The 12,879-nt window shown below is 38.5% G+C and overlaps 1 protein-coding gene across 2 annotated transcripts in view; it reads right to left on the bottom strand.

The window, feature by feature from the left end:
• Positions 1-506: 506 nt before the first annotated feature.
• Positions 507-12,879, bottom strand: part of MORC4 (MORC family CW-type zinc finger 4) — a 59,591-nt gene continuing 47,218 nt past the window's right edge. The window contains exons 15-17 of one of the 2 annotated variants that reach the window (XM_034949806.3): positions 2,271-2,961; positions 1,732-1,977; positions 507-1,388 (exon numbers count right to left, since the gene is read on the bottom strand). In XM_034949806.3, the coding sequence (XP_034805697.1) occupies positions 1,308-1,388; positions 1,732-1,977; positions 2,271-2,961 (1,018 nt within the window). In that variant the 3' untranslated portion in view covers positions 507-1,307. Of the gene's footprint in view, positions 1,389-1,693; positions 1,978-2,270; positions 2,962-12,879 lie in introns of both variants that reach the window. The other variant, XM_034949805.3, reaches the window with a different exon arrangement.

Below are 12,879 nucleotides of genomic sequence, written 5' to 3' on the forward strand. Positions count from 1 at the left end.
AAAGTACCCTGAACTCTTTGGAGAGTATGTGCTATGTAAACACAATAAAGAAATGAATACAATGTCTCCTTTTACAAGAGAATAAGTTTTACTATTTCTGATAGTATGAGGTTTACCCCTCACTCAGCACTAGCCTGAAGAGTAAGTAGGTATATTCTGAGGGACTTCAGATTCCACTCTAAGGTACTTCCCTAACTACCCGAAATCCCATTAATTTGATGACAAATATATTTTTTAATTTGAGCCTTATAGGTTTTTCAAGAATCCCTTATTAAAATGCGAATACCAAAGCAGGCGAACAGATCATGATATAACCTTAGTCCCCTTTATATTAACCCACCACTTCTATCGAACACATTTTTCACATTCCAAATTTTTCCATGCCTTTGTTTATGCTTTCCTTCTTCCAGAGGTAATGCTAAATTTAATATAAATTAGAAATATAACATTACCTTATATTTTCACATAATCTCTCATTTGATATTCAAATCCAAGCCTACTTGATCTTTTTAAAAACAATTTATTTTTTCCAATGTAAGAATAACAAGTTTAATATTGAAAATCTGAAAAAGGCAGGAAGATAGGAAGAAGAAAAATATCAACCATAGTCCTACCACCTAAAGAACACTCACTGACAGTGTGGCCATGCTCATTCTTTAAGCCTTAATTTAGGTCCCATTTCTGGTGTGGTGCCTTCCTTGAACTTCCTCCCCCAGATCTTCCATGTCATATCTGTACCACTCAGTTGTACATATCATACACTTTTGTGTATAATGTGATGTATGTCTTATGTTTCCAACGAGATTGTTACATCTTCGAAGGCTGCAAACATGAGTTGTACTTGTTAGCTTACCCCAAAATAATACCTGGTATACCGGACCCAATATCTGCTGATTGATTTAACCTAAATGAATACAAACCATTTCAGAAAAAGATATACAATAGACCACATATCCAGGTCATGAAAATTAAAGCTTTCAGGTCACCTAGCTTAGTGACTATTGCTTTTCTGACCCTAGACTCTTGAAAGCCTATTTAAACTGGCCTCTTTCTCCACACCAAAACTGATAAAAAGGAGACTGATTATGAGCCAGGATTTACACAGAGATTCTCTATATAAGGCATAAAGGTGAGGGTAAGAGAGAGAGAGAGAGAGAGAGAGAGAGACGTGAGGGAGGGAGAGAAAAGAGAACAGACAGAAGATAAGAGAAGAGAAGGGTATACAGTCTGGTGCTCAATCCAGTATGTGATTTGCCTCCAGCACCGTGTACAGGATCCCATCCACTTGTTCTGAGTCATACCCGATCTCACGAAGCTCCAAGTGAGGGAGGACAGAAGTAAGGAGATAGCTGACGTGGATACGTAGCCGCGTAAGCTTTGCCAAAGCCCTGTATGAAGGAGTGAGGGGACAGGAGAAGAGATGACATGAAGTCATTAACCAACAGAATAAAATGAAGCCCCTTCAAAATGGAACCACATTTCTCAACAGTTATGTTTTCATTAGCTAGAAAGAAGAAAGCACAACGCCACCAAGCACAGGGAGACTGGCTGCAGCTTTCTAAGAAGTAATTACTCAATTCTTGGTGGCCTGTGAATTAAGGCTTCCTCCTTTGTCTACGGCCAGTAAGTGGGGGTCCTAAGGGATGCTTCCCATTAGCACTCACAAGCTGATAACTAAACCCTAGTAATTAACCTTTCTAGGTCATCTCCCTCTGGGGTCCGGTAGGAGACCTGAGCCTTCTGCAGCATTTCCAGGTGTGTCTCTGTTTCCTTCAGTTTCTCTTTTAACTCTTGCTTTTCCTCTTTGGTTCTTTCCAGCTCAGCTTTCAGAATCTGGAATTCAGCTTGGCGATAACCCATGTGTTTCTTGCTCCAGTACAAGCCTTCCGCCTCCTGGGTACTGTAGATCACCAATTCATGTTGGACTTTCTTGAATTCAGACTGCCAGTGATTCCTCTCCTGTTCCAGCTCCTCCACCTGCAGTCCAAGAAACAGAAATTCAATGACCCCACAAAAGAGCACGCCAAAAACCGTTCCTCATATGGTCATCCTGTGATTCCACTATACATATTCCTCTACTTATGGGCCTTTTCAATACCCTAAAATGGGCAGGAAGCCTACTACAGTTACTCTATCTGAAACACACCACAGAATAGTTCAGGGGCGTATTTTGTTTAAAGGCCTCAGAACATTAAATAATCAGGGCACCAATGTCCCGCTCCCTTGGTTACTATGGTCTCTTATTCCTAGTGGTGAGGTATTACCCTAACCTTTTGCTGGAACAAATTCCTTTCAGCCAAAACACGTTCCAATTTTTCTGTGGTTCTCTTCAATTCTTCCAGCTCTCTCTGGTTCTTCAACTTTGGTGTATTATGACCTTCGCTCTCCTCATAGCCTCTTGCTTTCTCCCCAATGGCTGCAGCAGGGATTGCAGCAGAGGCCACAGAATAAGGCACTGGGTTCCAGGATTCAACTGCTTTTCGTCTCTCAGCAAGCTCCTCTCTGTTAAAAGGGATCAGCTGAATGGGAGCTCCTGAATCTCTAACACCTTTGGCAACACCCACAACAGCTACAAAAGGTCCCTTGTTGACTTCTTCTTTGTTTATGGTTGTGCTACCTCTGTTAGATTCTTCTGCCACCAATCTTGGCATCTGATCTTCTAATTCTTCAGGAAGCAGGGACCCCTGGCGTTGGTCTTTGGCCCCTGGATACAGAATTGAAACCTCCCTATTCTGACCTGTATTCTTGCTTGCTTCTGGGTATTCTGGGAAAAGGTATGGTGGTGTACTTCTCTCAGAACTCGATTTATCATGGCTGTTCTCCCCTTCTGGGTAGGCAACAGGTGCCTCTACCCTTCTGTAAGGAGCAGGCATGGAATAATCTAGAGAAGGTGTTGTCATCTCATTCTGGAGCCTTCTTCGTTTCTCCACCGGTTCTTCACCTAGGATCCATTTGTACTTACTGCAAGAAGAGGAAATTAAATTGTAAGCTGTCAGAGTACAAGTTAAGTATTTTCTGATCCTATGGAGCCCCAACTCAAACTTCCCATATTCAGACTGGCTCTAGATGTTACCCACAGACAAGTCCAGGTTAGGGATACAACTTTACCCACAAACCTCAACCATTTCACTAGTGCGATTGGTATTAATGGAGAGGTGAAGTTGAAAGGTGTGACTGGGCAGCATCTGGATATAATAGGACTAGGTTGACCTTGGTAAGAATTCTAAAAATAAGATTGCGACCAGCCTGACTTAGAAGTATCCTAAAGATGCAAGTCAAGAGGGAAGACAAAGAAAAAACACATACCCCAAATCCCCTAACACAAGAATGGAATAAAAAGGCCATAAAAAGCCTAGAAGAGTATGCAGAGAATAGTGCCAACTCATTAATTTTACAGCGTCACAAATGCCTTCCCGTATCAAAGACTTATGCACATTTTTTTATATTGCAGCAGAACCACACAATTCTTTCACCAGCCCACTGGATTGTGGCTATTGCCCATAGTTCACTTGTAAAAGTTAATTGAATCACAGGGGCCTAGTCAGAAACAAAGAAAGTGAATCAGCCAATTCAAGTCATTTTCCCCTTGTGACAAAGAATTCCCGTGCTCAAGCACAAGCAGACACTCCCTGAGTTGTGCAGGAAAGCCCATGATGATGACCTTAAATCATCTTCCATGTTTGGCTGCTGTATGCACTAGGGGTTGAAGAACTAATGAAACAACTGGCACCAGAGAAATCCATAGGCAATTTTTAATCATGCAGCAGGGTGGGAACCCCATTTTTATCCTTACAACTATTCTGTCCTCCTTCTGGATAACCAAGACATTTCAAGATAAAATCAACTTTCAAATTTTCAATGAGAAAGCATCAGACATATGATTTGCCACCTCATAGTACCTCAAGGTTGCCCATATTTCTCTGTATTTTTTGAGAACACCTGTAAGACAAACCAAACTGTAGTTTCTTATAGTGCCCATATGTTCTTCAGAAATACAACTGATCTGCCATCTTAATAGATTTTGTCGTGTTAGCCTTAGGTAAAAGCAAAAGGACTTAGGAGCTATGTAAGAATAACTGTATCCATCTTTGAACATGTATAAGGTCTACTACTGATGGCCCAGTCAGCTGTGGTACTGAAGAAGACAGTAAAACAATCGGTTAGCAGGTACAAAGGAAAAGTATATAATACTAAATAGCAACAACCAAGCCTTGTGAAAAGCAATTACAGTCATATTATTTGCCTTCTCTTCGTTTTCCCACCTCTAAGGGTTCTGTCCTTAACCATCTTCTCTTCTGACCCTGTATTTCTTCTCCCTTGTAATCTTATACAACCTCTTGGCTACAATCTCTGGGCAACAACTCCCATATTCTCCCAAACCCTGACCCCCAGTATTGAATTTCCAACTGCCTGTCACACATTTCTTCCTGGAGGTCCCACTGGTATCTCAAACTCAGTATGTATAAAACCAACCTTTCATTTTCACCTTCAAACCTGCTCCTTTTCCCTATGTTTCCTATTTGTGTTACAACAGCACCAAACTGTCACTAATATTTATATGGTAGGTTTATACATTATCAATACTCAAGTTCAAGCTCCCACTACCTTTCCTGGACTACTGCAATGGCTTCCTCCTGTCTCCAGTCTCCCCTTCTCTTACCTCCAGATCACTGTCCCAAGCTAATCTTCCTAAAGCATTGCTTTGATTATGCTACTCCTCTATTCAAAATCTTTATTTATTGCTCCCCACAACATAAAAGCTTAAATGTCTTAGCTCACTATTGAAGCTTTTCCATGCCAAAACATAGTAAACATTTACTGAGCACTTACTCTGTACCAGATCATGTAAGAAGTGCTTAACATGTATTGCCTCATCTAATTCTCCCAATAAACATGAGGCAGGTGGGATTATTATCTCCACTGTTTTAAGGTGATGCTCAGGAAGAAGTTAAGTTAACTTTCTCAAGGTGGCTAGTAAGTATCAGAGCTGGGACAGAATTTGGCCCCAGCTTTATCTCTCATTACTCCCTTCACAAACATCAGTCAAACTGGATGCCTTTTGACTGGAGTGCCCTTCTTCTACCCAACACTGCATGCATAAATCCAACTCAAATGCTACTTCTGAATTCCTATAGCACTTCAAGCACTCTTATTAAAATGCATCACTTACTACTGTGTGTGTGTGTGTGTGTGTGTGTGTCCTAGGTACCTTACAAAAGCATAAAAGTATAAGTTCCTACACAGAAGGGAGCTTAATTAACCATGCTAGATGAGGAGGAGGGAACAAAACTTTCACATAAGAGGCAACCAAAAAAAGAACTATTATGTGAATGAGGGAAAATAACTAGATTTTACTTATTGGTTCTATACTTCTCCAGAAAGTCTGGCAAGTCCTTTTAGGAATCAATTCTCATAGCAGACTTGTATTCACTCATTGAGTAGAGATTAATTATGGGTTTATATACTAGAAATTCTCCAACTACACAGTTTCCTCTTATTTTCTTTCTGCCCTTTGTCATATTCCTCCATTGTCTGTCAATTCATGGTGTATTTTTGGTTTTCTCCTTTAAGTATTTTACATTTTCTGACATACACCATGTTTCTGCTCCTTCAAAATGCTTTCTGAGAGGCTTCTGTAATTAACCACTATCAGTTTTGTATTATTTCACTAACCAAGACAGAGAATGATACATTCAAATTAATATATTTCATTTTTTACTCACTCATTTCATAAATGTTTCCTACTATGTTTAAGGAACTATGATAGGCAAGAATAAGGACCAAAAATCACGGCCCTGTAATAGTGTATATATACTCCTTCCAGATGATGTATTTTTCAACATCTTTACTGGGATAGAAATCTATAAATTCACTTAAGGTATACAATTCAACAATTTTAGTATTCTCACAGAGTTGTGTAACCATCACCACAATCTAAGTTTTGAAAATATGCACCACCCCGCAAGAAACCTCCTACACATCAGCAGTTACTCCCCATACCCCCACTGGGACACTACTCTACTTTCTGTCTCTGTAGATTTGCCTATTCTAGGCATTTAATATAAATGGAATAATAAAACATATGGCTTTTTTAAACTCGCTTCTTTCACTTAAATGGAATAAAACATATGATTTTTAACTTGCTTCTTTCATTTAACACAATGTTTTCAAGTTTCATCCATGTTGTAGCACATAATCAGTATTTCATTCCTTTTCATAGCTAAATAATAGTCCATTGTATAAATAGGCCACATTTTATATCCATTCATCAGTTGATAGTTATTTAAATTGCATCCACTTTTTGGCTACCATAAATGATGCTGCTATGAACATTAGCATACAAGTTTTTATATAGATATGTTTTCCGTTTTCTTGGGTATAAACTTAGGGGTGGCATTACTGAGTCATATGGCATTCTGTTTAACATTTTGTGAAACTATTGGAATGTTTTCCAAAGCAGCTGTAACATTTTGCATTTATACCAGCAAGTGATCCTCCCACCTCAGCCTTCCAAGTAGCTGGAACTACAGGCATAGCTAATTTTTGTATTTTCTGTAGAGATAGGGTCTTCCTATGTTGCCCAGGCTGGTCTTGAACTGCTGGGCTCAAATGATCCTCCCGTCTCAGCCTCCCAAAGTGCTGGGATTACAGGTATGAGCCACCATGCCCAGCTTCTTTCTTCAATTTTAATATAAGCATCTAAAAATATAATTTTCCCTCTGAGTATTTCTTTAGCTTCAACCCATAGTTTCCATATGTTTTGTTTTAATTTTCATATTTTCAATATATTTTTACATTTCCAATGTGATTTTTTTTCTTCTACCCATTTATTTTGGAAATTAAGACGTGTCATTTAATTTCCATATATTTGTGCATTTTCCAAATTTCCTTAGGTTGTTGATTTCTAATTTAATTATATTGCGATTGGAGAACATCCTTTGTATGATTGTCAATATTTTTAAATTCACTGAGGTTTGTTTTACAACCTAACATACAGTCTGTCTATCCTGGAGAATATTTCACGTGCATTTGAGAAGAATACATACTATGTTGTTGTTGGGTGAAGTTTTCTGTACGTATGTCAGGTCTGGTTGGTTCAGAATGTTCTTCAAGTCTTCTAGTTCCTTGTTGATCTTCCTAGTTGTTGTATCCGTTATTGAAAGTAGGGCATTGAAGTCTCCAACTATTATTGTTGAATTGTCTATTTCTCTCTACAATTCTGTTTTTGCTTTGTGTATTTCTGGGGCTCTGTAGTTAGGTATATATATATATATATATATATATATATACATACCTGTAGTAAATCTATATATATATATATATTATATATATATAAAACACACTTTAGATGCAAAGATACAGATAGGTTGAAAGTAAAAGGATTGAAAAAGATTCAACATGCAAACATGGTTATACTAATATCAGACAAGATAGACTTTTAAATAAAAAATGTTACTGGATATAAAGAGGGACCTTTCATAATGATAAAGTCCATCAGGAAGATGTAATAAGTACACTCACATATGGACCTAACTACAGAGCCCCAGAAATACACAAAGCAAAAACAGACAGAACTGTAGAGAGAAATAGACAATTCAACAATAATAGTTGGAGACTTCAATGCCCTACTTTCAATAATGGATACAACAACTAGATATATATATAAAATCTGATATCTGTCTTTTGATTGGATTGCTTAATCCAGTCACATTTTCTGTTACTGATAAGGTAAAATTTACATCTACTATTTAGTTTTTTAATTTTCTACAAGTGTCACGCCTTCTTTGTTCCTTTGACCCATCTTTATTTTTCCTCTTTTTATATCATGTATTTTCTAGCATAACATTCACGAATCTAATAATACATTGTTATAATTATTACTTTATGCAATGTTACATCTTCCAAGGAAGCCAAGAGAAGAAAGCAGAGCAAGCACATATTTACAGAGTTTGTTTCATTAACCTTTTTATTTTCCATTTTTTAATTGTCATTTCAGACTGTAGATCTGAGTTACTATCTGGCGTCATTTCCTTACTCCAATGTAACTTTATTCCCATCCACCTCCTTTGTGCTGTTTTTTGTCAAATATTTTACATTTGTATATAAGCACAACGATAAATCAATATATATATGCAATTATATACAAATACATATTGCTTTATGTTATTTAAATTGGTTAAGAATAGAAAGAGGAAGAAATATTCTATTGTTTTGTGCTTTTTAATTAACTACACAGTTACTTCTATAAGCACTCTTTGCTTTTTCATGTGAATTCAGATTACTGTCTGATATTGCTTGCTTTCATCCGAAAAAAATCTCTCTAGTATTTCTTGTAAGGCAGGTCTGCTGGCAACAAATTCCTTCAGCTTTTGTTTATCTGGCAATGTATTTAGTTCACCTTTATTTCCTAAAGGTAATTTTATTGTATTTAAGATACTTGGTTGTCAGTCTTTCATTCAGTCCTTTGAATACGTCATCACGCTGCCTTCTTGTTCCCATTTTTTTCTCATGAGAAGTCATCAACTTTAATTTTCTTGGGATTCTCTTGTACATGATGAATCATTTTCTCTTTGCTTTTGGCTTTCAATATTTGCACTATGATGTGTCTGGCAATGAATCTCCGTATTTATCCTATTTTGAGTTTGCTGAGCTTCCTAGATGTATACATTAATGTTTTTCATCAACTTTTGGGAAGTTTTTAGCCATGATTTCTTGAAATATTTTTTCTACTTCATTTTCTCTCTATTCTTCTATTATGCATATGTTGGTGCATTTCATGGCGTTCCACATTTCTCTGAAGCTCTGTTCATTTTTCTTTTCCACTGTTCTTCAAATTGCATAATCTATAACTGATCTATCTTCAAGTTTTTTTATTCTTTATTCTTCCAACTCTAATGTGCTGTTGAGTCCCTTTAAAATTTTTTTCATATCAGTTATTATACCTTGCACCTTCAGAATTTCCATTTGATTCTTTTTATAAGTTCTGTCCATTATTAATATTCTCTACTTTAATTCTTTAGACATGGTCTCCTTTAGTTCTTTGAATGTATTTACAACAGCTGCATTGAAGTATTTGTCTGATAAATCCAATATCTGAATCTCTTCAAGAGCAGTTTCTATTGCTGTTCCTCCCCACCCTCTGCTCCCATGTAGAGGTCACACTTCCCTGTTTCTCTTCATGTTTCATAATTTTTGTTGACAACTGGACATTTTAGATAATATAGCAATTCTGGACACTGATCTCCCCTTCCCTATGACACTGATGTTGTTGTTTGCTTGGTTGTTTATTTAGTGACTTGGCTGAACTGACTCTATGCAGTCCATTTCCCCTGTATTATGCAGCCTCTGATGTACTTGTTCAGATTTTTTTTCTTGATTTTAATCTTTCACCTGGCAACCTAGTTCATACCTGGTTTGGCACAGGCCACTTATTAGTTAAAGGTTGTGCTTAAGTCCCTTCAGCTGGTTAGATTTTTACCCTTTTCCATTGAGTGTGTGTGAGACTTGGAGGTTACTACCAAAGTTCAAGTGTATGCTTCTGTCCCACATTCAGCCAGGTACTAATAGCTTAGATTTTCCCTCTTCAATCACCCTGGAGGTAGCATAGCATTGAACATGTACGCAGTCTCCTAGATTGCCAAGGATGTATGTGATTTCATTTTTAAGCCTGGTTCCCAGGAGGTGCCCCTGGGTCAGAGTAACATCGTTCAGCCAGTGGTTGGTTAGAGGTTGTGCTTAAACCCCTAGTGCCAGTGAGGCTCCTCTTCTTTACTGTTTCATCTGTGTTCAGCTTGAGGACGGCTTTTAAGTCCACCTTAGGTCCTGCTCTGATTGCTTCTGAGTGGGTGTAGCCCTGTGCTTATACACAGCCTTTCTGACACCCAAGACTATGATCCGAAGAGGGCTCTTGACTGTATTTCCCTGATTCTCTCTGTTACCAAACTTATGATTGCTTGCACATTTTGCTTGCTGAAACTTGTCATGGAATTATAATTGCCCTCATAATTGTTCTCCACCAAGATCTCCATTATTTTTGACAATGCCCCTTAGTCACAGAATTCTTCATGTTCTGCTCCACATAAAGTCAGTTCCTTTAGGTAGAGCTGTGGCATTCCTCATCCTTAAGGCCTGCCTCTCTAAGCAGAATCTCTGGCACAGTGTGCAAGAACTAGAGACAACAACAGTAACATACTTCTCCCAGAGTAAAATCCCTTCTTTATGAATGGGTACTGGGGTAATTTTTGGCTTACTTCTTCCAGCATAGACTTCTGACCTATGAGCAAGCTCGGGTAGGAACAATAGGGGCATGGTATTACTAACTTGCTGTTCCTTTGTGAGTGCTCCCACCCTATAAGTGAGAGCTTTGTTGGGGAAGAGAAGGCTGGGAGAAGAGAGACCCAGTCTTCGTGGATCTGCCTGGAATAGAGCTTCTACAAAACAGAACTGGAGAGGAGATGAGAAAAGCCAGAGGCCTGCTCCTCCCAGGTAAAACCATAGCTCTAGACAAGGAGCTAGGGGACGAGGGAGCCCCCATCTTCTAGACCACACCCACATGGATTAGAATTCCTTTGAGTAGTTTTCGTAAAACAGAGCTTGGAGTGGGACAGCTTGTGGTTCAAATGCCACTGACTCTTGCTGTTCTTCCTGAGATTTAGAAGATTTCTTGAATATTTCTCCCTTTGCTGTGTGCCCCTAGGACACTATCCAGAAACACTGATTTTTTTAAAATATATTTTTTCAAGTTAAATAGTTATTTATTGGTGACAGAGTCCACTATGCTCCTCATTTCTCCATTCTGGAAGTTGCTTCCCCAGATCATATTTTTAAATGTTAATACTGGCCCCTGAATCAATCTTATTCATTTGCAAAATTGTTCATCTATTTCTACCCCTTGTTTGTTATTTCAAGTATTCCTTTAGACACATTAAAATGTCTCTTCTTCTCTCCCTCCACTGTTAACAGTGCAATTCAGAATTTGTTAACCTTTAAAAATATGAACTAATTAGCCTTTGACATATAGCTTACTCAAATCTAAATATCTAAATAAATTACAGCCACTAATTCTTGTCTTCATTCAAATGCTTACGGTTACTTTAGATCTTTCTTTTTTTTTTGAGACAGGGTCTTGCTCTGTTGCCCAGACTAGAGCACAGTTGCGCAATCACAGCTGGCTCACTGCAGCCTATGCTCAAACGATCCTCCCACCTCAGCCTCCAGAGTAGCTGGGACCACAGGCGCACGTCACCACACCTGGCTGATTTTTTATTATCTGTAGAGAAGAGGTCTCACTGTGTTGCCCAGGCTAGTCTCGAACTCCTGGGCTCAAGCAACCCTCCTGTCTCAGCCTCCCAAGTGCTGGTATAAGAGGCGTGAGGTACTGCACCCGGCCACTTTAAATCTTATTTTGTATCACTCATAAGAGAACTATACGTATTTAGCCAGGCGCAGCGGCTCACACCTGTAATCCCAGCACTTTGGGAGGCCAAGGCGGGTGGATCACGAGGTCAGGAGTTTGAAACCAGCCTGACCAACATGGTGAAACCCTGTCTCTACTAAAAATACAAAAATTAGCTGGGCGTGGTGGCACGCGCCTGTAATCCCAGCTACTCAGGAGGCTGAGGCAGGATAATCGCTTGAACTCGGGAGGTGGAGGTTGCAGTGAGCCGAGATTGCGCCACTGCACTCCAGCCTGGGTGACAGAGCGAGACTCTGTCGCAAAAAAAAAAAAAAAAAAGAAGGAAAGAAAACTATATGCACTTTATATGTAAATATTGGGGATACTTACATATCAAACTTTGACTACTCAAACCTCCTTCATCTTTGATCTTGTCACTACCCTAGAACAGGGCCTTTCATAAAGTAGGCACTCAAATACAGTCGTGCATTACTTAATGATGGGCATACGCTCTGAGAAATCCATTGTTAGACAATTTCCTCATTGTGCAAAGATCATAGAGTATCCTTACACAAACCCAGATGGTATAGCCTACTATACACCTAGGCAATAGCCTATTGCTCCTAGGCTATAAACCTGTACAGCATGTGACTGTAGTGAATACTATAGGCAACTGTAACAAAATGGTAAGTATTTGCATATCAAATATATCTAAATATACAAAAGGTACAGTAAAAATACAGTATTGTAAGTTTATGGGATAACTGTTGTGTATGTGTTCTGTTATTGACCAAGATGTCATTATGCGGCACGATTATACATGTAGGATGAACAAATAGAAAGGGATTATTTCCTTTAACAGAAATAAGCTATCTTCCCCAAAAAGGTTATACCTGCTTACATACTGGTGGAACCTATTCTTTATTGCAGGTCCTCTCCTCCCCTTGCTAGATTTGTGGGACTCACAAAGCTGTTTCCAGTGACACCTGTGGCGCCCCTGCTAAACTACTCACTAGAACTTAAAAGTTTTCTTGGATACTGTAGGCTTTATTTTATCTGGAGTTAGTAAGCTGAACTACATGACCCAAGGACCCTTATCAGCTTCCTATGCTGATAATAACAGAAGACCTTTGTAACTCTTGATTAAACCTTAATGTTTTATCAGAAATCCTATATATTTTACTAGACTCTTGAGTAACTCCATTTTCCCCCATTAAAAGGTAGTCTCAGCCCAATCAATGTGATTCCCTCGAAAAGTGTAACTTGAAATGACACAATCATCATTTACTGATCTTATGTAACATATATGACATTAGCAACAGCAACTATCACATACCTCTTATGTTTCTCTTTCTCTTGAAATAATTTTATTCTCAATAAATTAAAATTACACATGAATGGTCAATGTACTTTACACCTGTCCTCTACAGCCAAAACCTCACTCTCGATATAGCAATCCATAAAGACTCATACAAAAATTCCAA

Source organism: Pan paniscus, chromosome X (assembly GCF_029289425.2).
Source record: "Pan paniscus chromosome X, NHGRI_mPanPan1-v2.0_pri, whole genome shotgun sequence".
NCBI lineage: Eukaryota > Metazoa > Chordata > Mammalia > Primates > Hominidae > Pan > Pan paniscus.